The sequence below is a fragment of the Anabrus simplex genome, chromosome 1, assembly GCF_040414725.1.
Source record: "Anabrus simplex isolate iqAnaSimp1 chromosome 1, ASM4041472v1, whole genome shotgun sequence".
NCBI classification, from domain to species: Eukaryota; Metazoa; Arthropoda; class Insecta; order Orthoptera; family Tettigoniidae; genus Anabrus; species Anabrus simplex.
The window spans coordinates 345002725-345021783 of NC_090265.1; the positions used below are offsets into that span (position 1 = coordinate 345002725).

General features: G+C 39.6%; 1 protein-coding gene across 2 annotated transcripts in view; it reads left to right on the forward strand.

The window, feature by feature from the left end:
• LOC136856773 (sphingomyelin synthase-related protein 1) overlaps positions 1-19059 on the forward strand; it is a 109041-nt gene that overhangs the window by 34241 nt on the left and 55741 nt on the right. For both annotated transcript variants that reach the window (XM_067134875.2, XM_067134876.2), the window contains exons 2-3: positions 2909-3067; positions 12336-12670. In XM_067134875.2, the coding sequence (XP_066990976.1) occupies positions 2909-3067; positions 12336-12670 (494 nt within the window). The remainder of the gene's footprint in view (positions 1-2908; positions 3068-12335; positions 12671-19059) is intronic.

Genomic DNA, 19059 nt, shown 5'->3' on the forward strand with positions numbered 1-19059 from the left:
CTTGTTTCTATGTGGGACAAAGGATAAACTTTTTAACATATTAACTCGGTTGTCTACACCTTTTTCCATGGTAGCAGTTTTCCTTTCTCCAAAGGTTTCCTTAATTTTCCTGTTTGCAATATCTACCTTTACTACAACCATACAACCTTAAACATCCTGACACTTCTGTTTCAGCCATTCTTTCTTAGCTGACCCGCACTTTGTATGTGCATTCTTTAATCACCTGTATTCTTTTCCACCCTAATGTTTTGTATTCTTGTATTTTCGCCGTTTATCAAACAAGTTTAATATCTCCTGAGTTATTCGCCCTGTGAAGGTTATTGACCTACTTCATGTTAAAATGTGCTTTTCCCCTCCCCTCTCCAGTGTTGATAGAAGGTTCCACAGCGCTCCACTTGCTCCGCCCTGCTTCCCCCTCCCCTCTCCATGGTACAGTATACTCGATTTTATCATCCAGTAGGAGAAATCCACAACGCTTGACAAGGCCCCTTCCGTGCTTCCCCTCCCCTCTCCGCGAGCAATGTACTTTACCCAAAACTTTCCATGACCACAGTCCTGAAATAGTGTTTGGTGACAATGGACTTAGTATCAGTAGTCTAGATAAGTATGTAAGTTTTTCATTATATTAATACTTGTAAATTTATTTTCTGTCATTACTGGTTCATGTTATCACTAAACTCTCTATCATTGACAAGTTTACACAACATAAAATACTGTACAGATATAAGCATATTTTAAGTGATTTGATAGAATCTGAGGATGTTCTTATAGAACGAAACCTGTCATTCTTTGTATAATAGTGTGTATTTCTACAGGTATGTTTATAGTGTTATAGTTTATATTGTAATTGCTGTGTGTTTGACAGACTGAAAAGTTTTTGTTACATTTAACTAAGCCAACACTGGAAAATATGGCTTCATTCTTAACAAACAAAAAAAAAAAAAAAAAAAAAAAATCCAAAATTCATCCACTGACCAGAATTCAAAACGTGATGATGAAAAATGAATGGATGGATATGAATTTAAAATAATCAGCGGATCCACCTCACAGTACTGAAAGTTGAAAATAATTCCAAAATCGATCCACTGACTACAATATTGAACAAGACGACGACGAACAATGATTATGAACTTAAAACAGTCAGTGGATCTGACCCGCAATGCCCCACCTTCCCAGAAACTATCTTAAAACAATAGTATTACTGACCAAGGGACAATCCTGAATCAATGATGCTTGTTGTCTAAAGGGGTCCAATATCCAGGTCAACGGCCCCTCATAATGGTACTTATCGCTAGTAAAGTAGTACCATGGTATTTCTCATGTAGCGGTACTAATGAAAAGTAACATAGACTCAGGTTGTTCCACACATGATGGTATTACTCACAAGTAATGTACGTTGTACAGTTAACGCAGACCTGTGGTGTTTCTCACATAATGGCGCCACTCATAGGCAACGCAAACCCATGATGTTACTCACCTAGGTGTACTAATCACAGGGACCCAAACTATCCCATGGTGTTCCTCACATACTAATCACAGGCAACGCAGACCCACGGTGTCGCTCATATAGTGTTACTAATCACAGGTAAACGCCCAGACCCGTGGTGTTTCTCACATAATGGTACTAATTACAGGCAACATAAACACGTGGTGTTCTGCATATAGTGGTACCAATCACAGGTACTGTAAACCCACAGTGAGCCAATCTGCTGCTACTAATCACAAACCTATTGTATACCTAACATAGTGGTACTGTTCGCAAGTAAAGGTGACCCATAGTGTTCCCCACGTAATGGTACTAATCACAAGTAGTTTTATGGTTCTTAATCATCCCTTGGTCGCCTCTTGCAGTTGCCTCTTACAACAGGCGGGGGATACCATGGGTGTATTCTTTGTCTGCGTCCCCCACCTACAGGGGGTTGTGTGTTTTGTCTGCAAAAGCTATTTTATTTCGCTCAAGTCCGCCGAGAAGCCGATTAGGACCCCGCTATCCGCCACCTGGGAGACGCCATGTGGGAGTATTACCTCTCTCCTTGCTATGCCACCAGGGTTCGTGGTCATTCTCTCAGAAGAGCACATTATATATCTTACTTTTTACACTTCTTACATATTATACTAGAAGATTTTTGCGAACTAGAAAATTGGTTGGAAATATATTTCAACACACATGTTGATTCGATGTCATATTGTGAGAATATAGTTATGATCATTAAGGCGTCAAGTCTGTATGGTCTGACACTGTGATTAGCTGCTTTGGGTCCTGTTGGCCAAATAAAAAACTTTACCATCAAAATGTTGGCTGGCAGGGTAGGAGAGGTGGTGGTGTACAATTTCTAAACACTAGATTGCGTGCCAGCAGCCTGGATTCAATTATAAACCTCTCCACAGTGTTCGTAGCGGATGAGGGCATGTGATGTTGTTAATGGTGATTCCTGTGTTAGATGGGGGGGGGGCCTTGAGTAGACTCCTTGGTGTTATTCGACAGGAGTAGGCTAGGTGCCTACACTGGGTTTCAGCATCTCTCATATATCATGTCATTCAATTCATCTCATTAACTGCTCTGATGCGTTGACATCAGGTAAGGTGTCCAGTTGTAAAAACTCGCTACCTTAACTCGTAGAGAAACAGGACAAGGATTTGATACACTCAATTCATAGTTTTCATATAGGCAGAGTCTTGATGAATTTTTTTAAGGTAACAAAGAAACAACCACTATGATGCTGTATTTATGTTAATTAGGGTGAATTATACATTTCCTATTATATAGTTTCTTTGTCAGGTGTTTTAGAGTGGTGTATGTTTATAGTAGTTATTGCTTAATTGTACAGGATTTGTATTACAAAATTTGTGGAACGTAAACTTTTCTTCTGAAATATACTGCTAATAGAGTATGTGTTATTTGAATCAGGTGCTGGGAGATGTGAAACGGTTGAGTTCTAGCCTGCGCAGGCTTCAGCTGGACAATCAGCAAGCTATCCTGAACCTGGGCTATGACCCTGCAACACTTCTCAATGTGTCTGGATCATCCCTTATCTCACATCATTACTACGCTGCTGCTCGACCAGAGGTCAGTTGAAAGCTACTGAGTTACAAGTAAACAAACATATATTTTGTGTATATGTTACAAATCTTTATCTAATAGCCTACCTTTATCAGAACTTCATTAAATCAGGGCTCACATTAAAAGGTGGGTGTAACAGAGAGAGAAGACTTCAGCTTATTTTCCATATATTCATACTCATACATATCCATTGCCCTTCAAGCATTGGATGTAATAATGATAGTTGCAGGTGATGCATTACAAGTAAGAAGATTTACAAAGATTTTATCAAGAAATTTTTACATAATACATGAACAGTGACAATGGCAAACTTTATTGCTTTAAGCCATTTTTATTAACAAGATATTTTAGTGAGTGTTAGTTAATGTACCATATTCCATTTCCATCCATGAACGCCCACCCCTTTTTTCATGATGCATATTTTGTAGTATAATTAAGTTAAACTTTTTTAATTGTAAATGTTTTTTAATGTTCTTAATGTGTGTTTTAACATTACGATAGTAAGAATGTGTCACTGTTAATTATACAATAATCCAAAACATATGTATCTGAAGATGTCTACAAAGTAGACGAAACATGTTCTACAGTTTTTTATTTGCCTTAGGCAAATAAACAGTATTAATCAGGTGGAACCATTGTGTTTTTCTTCTTTTAATAGTATACAACATGGATTCGGAAAATGCGGATGATTGCTTGCAACTTATACCCGTTTATCTCGTTTAGAGATTGCAGGTTTTCTAAGCAGTAAAAGATCATCCACTAGCATAGGTCTGTGATATTTCTTGTGCCTGCATCTTCTTAGTCTTTTGTGCTTTTGTTGTAGCAGTTCATCTCATGTCCTTTGAAGCCTAATTTCAATAGATGGTTTTCATCTGGTGGATTATCTACAATGTTGTCCCTTGGTCTTATAGGATTTTGCTGAAGACGTAATGTAACTGATATCTGTCCCGTAGATTTGTGAGTGTTAGAGTCAGTTAAACTCTGGATAATTGGTAAAACATCTAACCATTTCCAGTGATGATCTGGACAATATGCATGGCAATACTTGGCTAGTCCCAACCTTAATCTCTTCGAAGGATTCGTGAATGGATGTCTTATAGAATTCATAAGGTGTCTGATGTTCATTCTCACTGTAGCTTTTCTGAATTCTGTAGCAGTAGATTGATTTTCGTGGTCAGTTAATAAGCTTTCTGAATTGGTAACATAATGCAGTATTTGTAAAGGCGTCCATGATAACTACCACGTATCTGTTACCTCTTCTGGCCATAGGCAAAGGACCATACAAATCCATTACAAACATCTCCTGTGGCGAAGAAGGACTAATGGGTTTCATTGGTTCTTGCATCAAGTAGTTGTTGTATTTAGTTCGTTGGCAAATATCACAGGTTTTTGAGAATGTCTACACCATCTTGCCTCATGGATTTCCAAATAAATTTTTCCTGTTTCAGATGATCAGTTTTGTCAGTATCACCGTGTGAAATGATTCTGAGCACATGCCAAGTAAGTTCTGTCTTTAGTAACTTCTGAGGAACTACTGTTCTCAACTTGCTGTGATTTCAGTCTGCAGATCTATAGAGTATCCTGTCTTGTATGAGATATGGCCTTGACATAGTCTTCATATTTAACATTCTAGCATCCTGTCTTTGCATTCTTCCTTCCGTTTAATGATGTATCTGAGTTCAGGATCTCTTCTCTGTGTCTGACGTAGATATCTTAATCTTTGTAAAAATTAATGGTCTTCTGGTATCAAATTAACTTGGCTAACTTGCTTGACTTCTACTGCTCGATTCCTACTTAAAGCATCTACAAGAATGTCCATTTTACCAGGACAGTGTTCTACTTGAATCTGGAATTGCTGGCTATATAAAGCCAATCTGGTTTATCTTTCACTTGTTAACACGTTCACGGCAACTCGGACGTGGGTAACCGTTACCACAGTACTGTAATACAGTGGAACCTCGATTATCCGTTCCCGGAATATGCGTTCAAATTACATGGTCCCACGAGCATCGTAATTAAATCACGTTGTAAAAGTCCTGTATTATCCGTTCCTCGAAGAAACGATTTCCCGGATCAACCGTCCAGAAATCCCAGTCCCATCAACGCTAAATCCTCGACCAATCGTTTTTTAATAAACTGTATCTGACGAAAGGACGGCTATGGCATATTTATGGATCTTGGCGTTAACGCCCCTTCATTGCGATAATTAAAGCAAGTACTGTACCGGTACTAGAAAAGCGATCGGCGGTGAACTTGCATAAGGGACCATCTTAGCATCGCATTCGAGTGGTATTGTTTAGAGAATCTCGGAAAATCATAAAGCAAAGAGTGGCCACAACAATTTCAAGGAGACACGGCGCATTTCGACAGCTCTGCTCGAAGACGGAACGAGTTTCGTCAAATGTTCGCACTTATAAAACGTCCACATTATGTCCAGGGTTAGATGTTTATATTTTTACATGTTTTTCGATCGTACTGCCGAACAGGTTTTCGGTACTTTGCTCAGGGCACTGTAGAGTAACTGGGCTTTCAGGCAGGAATCGAAACTGCTCCTTCTTAACACAAATTCAGTATTTTTTATATTATCGTACATGATTATGTTAGCAAGACCAGAACAGATGTTGCACCTTACATTAAAAAAGAAAAAGCCATGGGAGGTCTTGGGATTGCCTATTACTGTTTAGGTCCTAATGTAAGACTGGGAATTTTACGTTTTCGTGTTAAAATACCAAAACCCGCAGTCGTTTTATTTGCGCACGTCACATTTAAATAGTTGGTATAATTTCCAACTCGTACTGACATGTGCAGCGAGCGCGCTTACCAGGTGACCTCAAGGTCACGAATAACCGTAATGTCTGAAGTTTTGATGATATTTCTTTTATCTTTCCAATTTGATTGGATTTGTGATGGGCAGAATTGAATATAATGCATTCGAGAACTTTTAAGAATCGATACATTCGAAACCGTGTTTTCGAGTTCAACATAACCTTTAAAAGTCGATGTAGGCCTAATTTGCGCGGTACGAGATTTCCAGAAACTGACTACGTACGAACAGTATACCGGAGAACAAATTACAATAAGAAATGAAGGGATTTCGCCATCATTTTGGGTTCTTTTGTATCTAATGTGCTTTATTTTATTAGATGAGAGAATTAAAAACTACTTGTGGTCAATTGTCGTTTGATTTGGCGTTATTAGATTTTTCGAAGAGTTTGGCTAGCCTAATCAAAGTTTCTGAACTAAAAGAAGTTTTCACGGGAAACTGACGAAGATTCCCCTGTAAAACTGAATATAAAGTATCGAGATTTTGAACTCACGTACCGGTAATTAATACGGTTTCGTGGTCTAACATGCCTGCCTCTCATCCAGAGGGCCCGGGTTCGATTGCGACCAGTTCAGACAATTTTACCTGGATATGTCTGGTTCCAGGTCCACTCAGCCTACGTGATTACCTTTAATTGTGGAGCTATCTAATGGTGCGATGGCGATCCCGATCTAGTGCGCCAGGAATATCGGCCGAGAGGATTCGTCGCACTGACCATGCGCACCTCGTAATCTGCAGGCCTTTGGGCTGATCAGCGGTCGCTTGGCAGGCAGTCCCACTGGGGCTGTAGTTTAGTTTGGTTTGGTTTAGGAGTTTTTGTAAGATTATAATTATACATATTTCATTTTTGTGATGTTTAGCCAAATTGTTGATGGTTTTCATTCATTCCCGAATTTTCCGTTTTCCCGTGTTGTACGTTTTATTTTCATGGTCCCTTGAAAAACGGAGAATCGAGGTTTCACTGTACTTCATTTGCTTAACGGAGTGTATTTCTGTGTCCTTACCCATTTTAGATTATCATTTGAATTATAGCAATAGCATTTCTATGCTCGGGAGCCATGCCGCACACGGTGCGTCAGCAGCACGACCGATGAACTTTTCACCTGCAGCCAAATCTGTGACACTCATCTCCACATATGCTCCTACCTTGGATGCTGATGTAGAAGCTAAAGACCGATTCTACAATCTGCTGAGCACTACCATCACCAAAGTACCACCAAGAGACAAACTCTTACTACTTGGTGATTTCAATGCCAGAGTTGATAAAGATCACCAATTATGTCGCAGTGTGATGGGAAAACATAGACTTGGCAACTGTAATGCCAGTGGTCTACTGCTCCTTGGTTCATGTGCTGAACATGAACTCTTCATTACTAATACTCAGTTCCGCCTGCCTAATCGCTACAAGACCACTTGGATGCATCCTCTCTCAAAGCACTGGCACATCCTTGACTATATCATCACCAGGCAATGTGATAAAAAATATGTCGTCGTTACAAGGACCACAAGAAATGTCAATGACTGCTGGACAGATCACAAGCTTCTTTTTTGCCGGTTGAGAATCTCACTCTGTCGCAAACCAAAAAGATCCATCCACAAACTGCCCAAAAAGAAATTTGATACTTCTAAACTTCAAATTGAGTCCATTGCTACAGAATGCAGAAATGCAATCTCAAACAAACTGGCTAGTCATCCAGGCAGCAGTGGTAGTACAAATCAGGAATGGGCCATGCTTCAAGAGGTCATCACTGAGTTAGCTGAGGAAACAATTGATTTTGTGAGGGGAAAAAAGGCAGGACTGGTTTGACGAAAATAATGAGAATTTAAATGTCTAATCAGTACCAAACGGGAAGCCCATCTATCCTTCCAATATGAAGAAATCATAAATTCTTGGAACTTAAAGGAAAATGTCAGGCACTAATTAGGGAAATCAAGAATAACTGGTGGCAACAAAAAGCTGAAGAACTGCAAAGACTATCTGATGCCCGTGACCTGCAAAACTTCTATGCTGGCATGTCTGTCTGTCTGTTAGGTCATCAGCCCAGAGGCTAGTTGGATCCCCAAATATAGCACCACCAAAAGTTATGCGGTTATAAGGAAACCGCAAAAACCAATGGCAGCACCAAAATGAGGCATACTAGGCAAGACGAGGAGTGAGGTAGTTTGCCATTGCTTTCCTCACTGGGTCAGAAAGTGCTATTGCAGCACGACTGACCCTATGAGTAACACCTTTCATAACACTCAAATGCACTAGTTGTGCTCTGAATGTCATTACTCAGCACCATCCATACCCCAGCAGCTTCCATATTGTCACAGCCATGGATGAGACTGGGACTTCAGTGAAAGCTACACTTTACTCTGGCCTGTGCCAAGACTATGCTGGCATAAAGGAGATATATGGTCCAATTCCATCTTCATCGGGGTCATTGAAGACTGCTGACAACTCCACCATTTTAACTGATAATGGAGAAATTTTAGAGAGTTGGAAGGAACATTTCTCTGTACTTCTAAATCGTGTCTCCAGTGTTGCTGAGGACTTTCTTCGTAATGTCCCTCAGAGCCCCAACAACCATGGGTGGCAAGTTCCACCTACATACAGAGACTTCACCAAAGCACTCAATCAACTAAAACCAAGAAAGGCCCCTGGTCCTGTTAACATCCCTGTGGAACTGATACAAAATGGAGGTATACTCTTGAAGACTAGACTTTCACACTCTTCCTCTTGATTTGGGAAACTCAAAGAGTGCCTGATGACTTGAAGAATGCTACCATCATCACTATCTTCAAGAAAGGCGATTGCAGTGTATGTGGGAGCTACCATGGTATATCGTTTTTGTCAATTGCAGGTAAAATTCTCGCAAGAATTCTATTAAACTGGCTCCAAGATATCTCAGAGAGGATTTTGCCTGAGTCTCAATGTGGTTTCCGAACCTCCAGAGGCACAACAGATATGATCTTCTGTGCTAGACAACTCGAGGAAAAATGCAGAGAGCAACAGCAGCCTCTGTATTTAGTTTCCTATGATCTGGAAAAAGCCTTTGATTCGGTATCAAGATCTGCTATGTGGAAAGTATTGAGACATTTTGGATGTCATGAACGTTATGTGGCATTTGTTCAAGCTCTTCATGAGGCATGTCTCGACATGTACTTCATGGTAACTCAGTATCAGATTTGTTCCCAATCACCCATGGATTGAAACAAGGCTGTGTGCTTGCTCGTACATTCTTACTGTACATGGCTGCCATGCTGCATGAATCATCTGCAAACAACTTGGGCATGGAGATTAAATTTCGTTTTGATGGAGGCCTTTTTAGTCTGGCAAGACTTCGCTCACAAGTTACCCGGGTGGCAGAACTGCCGTATGCCGGGGGCTCTAACATCTGCAGGATTACAACAGTCAGTCAACTGCTTTAAAACTGCATGTGATCGCTTTGGTCTTGCCATTAATGCGAAAAAGAAAAAAACAAAGGTACTTGCACAACCTGCTCCAGGATTACCTCTTCCTGAGTTCAATATCTCCATCTTAGACACAACACTGGAACAGGTTGATCACTTTTCATATCTTGGAAGCATCTTGTCAACTTCGCCAATATCCACACTGATATCTCTACGTACTGCCATGAGTGCATGAGCCGTCAGCCTTTCCTCACCGGTTTTACTCCTCAAATATGTCTTTAGCCTCTTCAGGGTGGAAAAGACTTTAGCTCCAGAACTCACCAGGCCCCACATTGCATTGAATGGACCAGGAAAGCACAGAGAACTGAGATTCGGACAGCAGTGAGAAGCTGAACATGAAAAGAAAGATCGCAGAACTGAAGCTGTACCTGTGGAAGGTACTACGAAGGCTAGAGTCAAGTGCTATTTCTGTCCTAAAAAGAAGAACAAAAAGACAACATCAAGGTGTGGAGACTTTCTTAAACCTATATGTAGTGAGCAAACCATTCCATTATATAAGCATATGTTCCCTATGGGAATAAACATCTTTATCATCTGATGGCCAGGCAGGCATCAATTTTTGAAAATGAGACAAAGTCTCTCATAGTGCATTGGCACTGCCGGTGTCTCCACGGTATGCACTAGCCATGCGTCTTGGTAGGTGTGCTATTTACCAGAGCCCAACTTAGCACGCTGGGGTGAAACGCTGGCAACCAGGAATGAGCTAGCTGGAAAATTTATAATGTCCAATAATGGACCAACTATATTGGTATTGTAAATTTACTCATTCAAAAACAAATATTTGAGGTTCCCTATGGGAATAAACATCTTTATCATCTTTGGACATGACGATAATAGTGAGAGTGATTAGGAGTGGACACGCATTCATTTCACTCAGACATTTTGTTCTTTGATTTTGCAGTTTCGTGGCATTATTTGCTGTAAATACTTTGATTTGTTAGTTTCATGACACTATTTTTGTTTCCTTTGCTGTAGAAACTTTGATTAGGCAGTTTCGTCACACTAGTGTTGCTTTCTTTTGCTGTAAATACTCAGAGAAACTTTTATTATGCCAAGAACATATTATTGGTGAAGGTCTATTGTTGCAAGACTAGTAATAACGAATGTTCAAATATGATCTAACTTATATGTAATAATAAGCTGAATTTATTCAACAAAAGATATTGTCTTTTTCATGTAATCTACAAATAAAGTAGGTTATGTTAATGCTTTTCTGCCCTCTAATAAATATAGCCCTAGACCCTACCCAATAATATGAGAAAATAAAATCATAGATAAAATATAACAAAACAAGAGAAATAAATAAAAATAACTGCAATAATTTCAACCTGTGACCAACCGCATGACAAACTTAAGCGCGACCAACGGCGGGTTAAGAACTAGTATTTGGGATGAACTTTACACAAATAATATAAGTACTATTCCCCATAAATATGCCACTAGCACACACTACCGTATGCTAGCACTGGCTCCAGGGTTACAAACCATAGAACGAGACTAATCTTGAGGGTTACACACCCACAGGGAATCAGTCTACCAAGCAGTTGCTCTACGTGTTGAAACTTTACTCGGTTTGGAATGTCTATTGCCAAAATATGCGGTTAAGAAAGATTTTGGTGGCATTGTGAAGGCGATTGAATTTTACGAAAGCGATCTTGAAAATGCAAACAAAGACATTCTGGAGGTGGAGTGGCATTTGTGGAAGCTGAAATGCAGAATCTCATCAGAAAATCAATCAAAGACTGTGATAGAAGTTCTAAAAGAAATTGACAAGGCCGCTTTTCCACCCTGAAGAGGCTAAAGACATATTTGAGGAGTAAAACCGGTGAGGAAAGGCTTATCTTATAAAGACTGTTAGCTGACAACTATGTCCCAAATCCACATAAAGTTAGGGTCATTCCATAAAGAAGAACACATTCAAAAATTTGTGGGTTATTTTCTGTTGATGGTTTAACGTCTCACACTTACTCAAACAGGTTTAAAAAAAAAAAATGCTGTTGGATAGGAAAGGGGTAGGATAGGAAAGGAATTAATTGTGGCTTAAATTAAGGTCCAGCCCCAGCATTTACCTCGTGTGAAAATATGAAACAATGGAAAACTGTCTTCTGGGCTGTCAATAGAGGGATTTGAACCCACCATCTCCCGAATGCAAGCTATAAGCTACATGGCCTGAAATGTGCAGCCAAATTGCTTGGTAATTTATGAAATAGGGTACCAACAAAATTATATAGTGTGTATTAAAATGCAGTACTCAAACTTCTAGGGATGAAAGAAGAGACAAAAACAGATGTTTAAATATTAAATAACTCTAGGCCAGAGTTCAGTCGTTGAAGTACATTTTGAGGTGGTTGAGAATAAAATTACATGTCAATTTAATTGTAATTTTTTACAAAAATTGATCAAAGGTGCATCTCCTGCACTCTGCAATGACATGCCATTGCCTGTGGTACATGTCCAAAGCTTCCCAACCATGTGCTGTAGAGAGTACTCGGCTATAAACACCCGAGTGATGAGCTTTTCCTTGGATTGAATTGTAGTCAACAAAGACGTACTGTGTGTTGTCACAACACATACATTGCTTTCTGACATCATGGGATGTTTAATAGAAAGTGTGATATTGATGGTTTCAAAGAGATAGAGAGAGAGAGAGAGAGAGAGAGACAAAATTCATTTATACCTGTACAGTACAGTTACTGATTTTGTCAGTGAATAATGTTTTTCGAACTCATGGTTATTTACCAAAAACCATTCGTTTCGGTCTCTTCTAGCATCCCTAGAAGTTAGAGTATTGAATTTTTATACAAACTGTATACCTTTTCATTTGTCTGTAATAATTTTTAAAATAAATAATACTGTATTTTGTGACATTTCATCCAAGGGAGATTTTAGAAAGCAGGTACACACTATTTTTGAGCAATGGAGGAAAACCCTTCCATCATTGTGAAAAATGCTTTTATGGGATGACGAGTAAATTTATTTTTTGTCTGTGTACAGGGAAATCCAGACCCCCTTCTGTACATGGATCCAGATCACTATCATCACCATCATTACACTCCACCACTGTCGGAGGATGGACGAGCTACAAAACTACAGCCTGAAGTGTGGAAGACTCTCATCTCCCTCGGTTACTTGTTTGTGGTGACATGGATCACAGCCTTTGTTATGGTGATAGTACATGATCGTGTGCCTGATATGAAGAAATATCCACCATTGCCAGATATTTTCCTAGACAATGTGCCTCATATTCCATGGGCATTTCATATGTGTGAATTGACTGGAACACTATTACTTTTCATCTGGCTGATTGTTCTCACATTCCATCGTCATCGGTATGTTTTTAGATTCTTGTATTCCTCACTAACTTTTTGAGTATATGGTAAGTTAAATAACTTCAGAACATCTGTAAAGATATCTGTCAAGTTTGATTGATTTTTATTTAATTTTATACTGTAATGTTTCTTGAGAAATTACATAATACCTGCCATAAGCTTAGATCAAGGGATCTAGGTCAAAGTCCTAATATTAATATGGAGTATTACCATGCTGATTGTGTTTAAATGTTGTGTATCCAATATAGGAGGTTAAACACTTGCAGCTCTGTGAGATAGAGTAACTATGCAATCAGTTGTCATTAAACAAAACTTTAATGTAAAAGACTTAGGCCTATGATGATAGATTTAAAGCCATACTGTAGTATAATCTCTTCAGGTAAATGTTACTATACGCTGGGCTCTGCCATAATTGATATTCTTTACAGTTATTATTTATTCTTCCAGTGTTGATGCTCAGTTCTTTAAGTTTAGAATAACAGAGTAAAACTTCTTTTATATGTTTCACACTTATACGCTTTCTACACTTACACATTTTTTTCAGCAGTCCTGACGAAGTCCAATACGTATTATGGCAAATTATTTTGGTTATAAGTCTTTCATTTATTAGATTAAAATCGCACAAAATATTCTTAAGCACAAACTTATGACTTGAACTGTACTTTTCTTGAAAATCATCCCTCAGTGCGCGCAGTGGGTAGCGAGAGCGACATTGAAGCTATTGATATTTATCACATGTAATTCAAGCTATTTTCGAGCAAAAGTTGTGAAATACCAAATCGTACTTTCTTTAGTCCTTTGTGTTCCGTGCTTCAGTTGTGATTAACATTGTGAGTAGTGAGCATGGGTGGAAGGAAGAGGAAGTACATTACAATTGCTGAAAAATGACGTATTTTGAACTTAGTGAAGGAAAGCGGCAACATGAAACGAGTTGAAATTGCTAAGAAATTAGAGATTGCTCAGTTTACCTTAAATACGATTGTAGCTAAGGCAGCAGAAATTGAAAAAAGCACACTTGTGTCAGGTGTTATGACAAATAAGCTGATCCGCATTCAGGGCGGAAAATACAAACGTCTGAAAGATTGTTTATTACAGTGGTTCAAACAACATTAGGGTATAAGGCATTCCAATCGGTGGACCAATGCTTTGCGATGCAATGCAAGGTTAGTGAACTGGTGATCTGACTTGGTGTAGAAGATTTTAGTGCTTCATCGGGTTGGCAGGATATCAGCAGTCACAGTGTGTGTGGGAAAAACAGAAGTGTTGAAGCCGAGACTGTGCGAGATTGAAAAGAAAACAGTTTAAAAGAACTGACATCTCAATGTGCTTCTAAGGACATTCTCAATGTAGACGAGACAGGCTACTTTTTTTTTTAATTTAAAAATATGCCAGGCTGAGTGGCTCAGACGGTTGAGGCGCTGGCCTTCTGACCCCAATTTGGCAGGTCATGGTGAGAAACAAAGCAAATAACACATAACAGCTCTGTTATGCGCCAACAGTGACAGAAGTGAAAAGCTGCCTCCACTGACAATTGGCAAATTTTCAAAGCTGCTTTGTTTTAAAAACATTGCTATACTCCCCATGAAATCCACCAACAACAAAAAATCGTGGGTCACTTCGAAGGTTTGTGAAGACTGGCTTTGAAATGGGAGTGAAAGGTCGCGAGATCTTATTATTCATGGACTGATGCGCAGCACCTCCTATTACTTCTTATTTAATGAATGTGATTGGAACTTTTTCCAGCGAATTGCACGAGCAAGCTGCAGCCACTCGATCTTTGAGTAATGCACAACTTCAAGTGTAGATGTGTAAATGCTAGAAAGAAGTGCGAAATGAGGATCACCATATTACTGGTAATATTCCTCATATTTATTTTCTCTTTTAGTGTTTTTATTCATTTTTATGTTAAGTATTGTTTCCTAGGACTTTCACACAGTACAATGCGTTAAAAGACATGATTGATTCTTTGAATTATTATAATAATCTTGTGTCTTCAAACAAATTAAAAATAACAATTTATAAGTCAAAATAAAAGCCAAACACCCGCTTCGTGACCATAGAATAGTTTTATTCAAAAGTAATTACCAAAAGCGTTAATACATTTATCCCACTGGGAGATGAGGTGATCAATTCCAGTTTTGCAAAAAGGGGTAGGTCGCTGACGTATCCACAATCGCACACATTCTTGTACTTTGCACTTTCTCATCCGAATGAAACCGATGTCCATGAATGTCTTTCTTCAGGTCGCCAAAAATGTGAAAATTACAAGGTGAAAGACCCGAGCGGTACGGAGGATGTTGAAGTGTTTTCATACCAAATCACTGAAGCGTAGCCTTTGCCAGATTGGAAGTATGGGGGCGAGCATTATCATGCAACAGGATGACTCCGTCTGACAGCATTCCAACTTTATGGCATGTCGCAGTTTCTGCAAAATGTCTTCATAGTGCTGCTCATTGATTGTGGTCCCATGCTCGAGGAAGTCAACAAGCAGAGGGCCCCTGCAGTTGAAGAAAGTCATCACAACCAGAACTTTAACAGCTTTCGATTTCTTTGTCGGGGGGGTGGGGAGAATTGCGATGTTTTCATTGTTAGCTTTGCCGTTTGCTCTCGGGCTTGAAATGATGGCACCATGTTTCGTCCCCTGTGACGATATGGGACAGTCCTGTCAGTCTTTTGTCCCTCTGTCAGTTGATGGGGAACCCACTGCCTGCAAATTTTGCAGAAATGCGAGTGATCTTTGATAATGACATGCATGGAGTCATGGCTAATGCCGCCTGGAACACAAATTTCTTCCTCCGTGATTCATCGGGCTTCCCGGATAAGGCCATCGATCTGCCCTATCACATTGGGAGTAATGGCTCGTTGGGCCTGTCCTTGGTGTGCATCGTCTTGCAGCGATGTTTGCCTTTCTTGGAATCTCGTATGGCACTCGTGCACACTCGTCATGGACATGCAGTGCTCCCTACACACATTTATTTATATTTATTTCGCATATGGCTTTTTGGATACATTCTGAGGAATATAATTACATTCATCACTATATTGTAAACAAACATATAGTTCTTGGTTGTATATGAGGGAATTCGGGGTTGCCATTAGGAGTTCCTCATACTTTCTTCCGTAAGCTCTGTTTCTGCAGTCTTCCCTAATGTGTTGAATGGTCTGCCGTGGTGCGCTGCAGTCACATTGTGGGTGAGGATTGCACTCCCCTCTTGAAGAGTGAGTCTCCACATCTCCCATGCTCTGTTCTCAACCAATTGAGTGTTGTCCATACCTTGCCAGGTAGATCAAACCCAGAAACCATCTCAGAGATGCAAGGTAACAGCTGCCATGTTTCTGGAGCATTTTGAAGCTATTCTGTTCTCCAGGAATCAATGATGTTAAATCTAGTGGGATTATTTCTAAGTGTGAGAGGAGGATGTCTTGAATGAAGCCTGTTGATTCTGAGGTCAGGAATATCAGAATGCAGTGCTAGTCCAGGGTTTGCTAAGATTCCCTAATCAAGGTATTTTATTTTTCCTTCAAAGATTTGGGGGTGGTATGACACTTAGGACAGGAAGCCAGATGGTGCGTGTAGACCTGATTATTCCTGAAATAATATGCATAGTATTATTAAGTTGTGCGTCAATTTTGTTTACATGGGCACTGTTCAACCATTTCGGTGCGTAATATTCCACCGCAGAGTATACCAGCCTCAATGCAGAATTCCACAGAGTTGTTGCAGATGATCCCCATGTGGTTCCACAAGGTTTTTGAATGATATTATTTCTTGTTCTCAGTTTAGTGACAGTTTTTGTGAAGTGTGATTCATAAGACAGAGTTCTATCTAGTATGACACCCAAAAATGGCGGTTCTTAATTGTGGTTAAGACGTGTACCATCTATATACACTTCCAGTGTTCTGTTGGATTTTCTGTTGTTAAGATGAAAACAAGACACTTCAGTTTTAGCTGCAGTAGGTCTGAATTTCCATTTTCAGAAGCATTCTGCTAGTATAGACAGATCAGTTGGCAGTGCTTCTTCCATGATTTCAAACAGTGTGCCTTGTTGCTATGGCCTAATCATCAGCATAGCCAATTTTCTTACAGGCTGTTTCTGGCATATCAGCAATATAGAGGCTAAATAGCAGAGGAGCTAATATTTATCCTTGCGGTAAGCCATTTTGGAGGAACTTCCGGCTACCAGTCCCAATATTGTTTCCTTTGGTGACTTGGAATCCTCTATTACCAATCATGTTGTCAATAAGCTTTGAAATTTTTTGGCATGGAATGATTATCAGATTATAGAGTAGGGCCTTGTCTCGAGACAATATCGTATTTTTCTTTTACAACTTACTTTACGTCGCACTGACATAGATAGGTCTTAATGGCGACCATGGGATAGAAAAGGCCTAGGAGTGGGAAGGAAGCAGCTGAGGCCTTAATTAAGGTGTGCCAGGTGTGAAAATGGGAAACTACGGAAAACCATCTTCACGGCTGCCGACAGTGGGGTTCGAACTGGATGCAAGCTCACAGCTGTGCGGCCCTAACCGCACGGCCAACTTGACAGTATTGTAGACATACACAGCAGACCTGCCACATGAGTTTCGTGTATTCCAGCACACTCAGCCACCAGAAAACGAACCACGCTTCTCTGCTCTTCTTTGCTTGCCTTCATTTCTACAGCTGGACAAACAGACTAGACCATTCCACACACCAACAGAGATATAACCTAACAACTGCGTGCACCTGTGAGTTGTCACTAAGCAATTCTACTACCACAGTGATGGCAGTTCCAATACGTAACAACAGTATTGCCACCTTTCGCGTGAAATGTGTGTTATTGCAGGTGTTCTTTTTAATTTGGCTGTCCCATATACTTAGTTTTCTTCTGGTAGGCAGTGTATTACATCACAGCATCATGGCACCGTGTTTTGGAACTTACAGTTAGAAACTGTTTTTGAAAGTTGGATGTGGAGGTAGTTTTGATGATGGTGATATCCTGATAATGATGGCAAGTGGAGGAAATTGGAAGAAGAGGCATCATTTGAGGGTTACATAAATGTTAATGTTAACCTCTTCACTGCAGAAGCCGTGACCATCTCTGAGATAGTTGGAAGAAGCACAACGGGGTCTCAGCGAGGACTGCATTGATGACAATACTGAGGAACTGCAGCATACTTCAGTAGACTTTAAATATGCTGTCAGTACAGTATGTACAATCAAACATTTTGTGACGTGCCATAACGTTTTTGAGGAAATAATGGCCAAATTGCACTGGTTTGAGAATACTGTTCATGCCTTGGCTGTAGTCAACAAAAGCTAGTCAGGGTAACAGACTACTCAGTTTTGTAAAGTGACTCTCTCCTTACTTTGAATTTTTTTCTATCTGGGTGCATTTCTTTTATGTGTGTATTGTTTCATATTGCCATCTATATTTTGCAATACGGTATAACTTAACTTCATATTTACAGACTTTCCTTCAAGCATTTTCCACACATACGTTTTTACCTTCGGTCCCGTGGTTGAGGTATAAACAAAGTTTTACTGTTTTTGTCAATTTTCATGCTACGTTTAAAGAGCCATTGAAAGAAGGGAGGTTACTGCATTTACATGCATATTTTCTCCTGTTTTTCCTTAAAATATAAAGGTCAAAAATCAAGAAGGGTGAAATTATGCAATGACTTAATGAAAGAGGGAAGCAGACTTGGATAAATTGTGTCGAACACTTAATTTATTAATCAGATTAACATTTAATACCACTTTTCCGATGTGAGATTGAACAAAACCATTTTCTCCTGTAATTTGGATGACAAAACAGTGACTTTCTGTTATTTTGTTCATGTAATCACATGGTAGACGCTGAACCAGCGTGGTTCGTCTTCACAGACCAAGTCCATGTCTGCCTAAAATGAATAACTTATCCCTTGTTCGCATTAATCTGCGCACCTGTGATTCCACGTCCTGAGTTATTTGCTTTCATTTGCAAGCTTTGATGTGTTACAGCAGTGCTGTCATTTGTCAGTTTCACTACATCATCAAGTACTTCTTTCTCAACTTCACATTACTTTCTGCACTTTTGGCCGTGAAATGATCAACACGTGGACTTTACTTACATTAGGTAATCTACGTTCTGTGTCCTCCAATAGCAAATTATATTTAAAATCTATACCAAACGCTCTTCTCATGCACTTGACTCCATTTCTCCTGGTAAATAAAAAACTTTATTTGGCTCAGGTTAAATACTATTCTTTTTTCCCCACTTCACAGTTCACTATACACCACATTTGTACGGCTGCTTAGAGAGACTAAGCACATGTTTCTGTACGTCTGATCTTGCCTGGTGGGAGGCAAGGGTAGGGATGGTTAATGACCTAGGATTTTCTCTGTGCAACATTATTTGTACATTTTT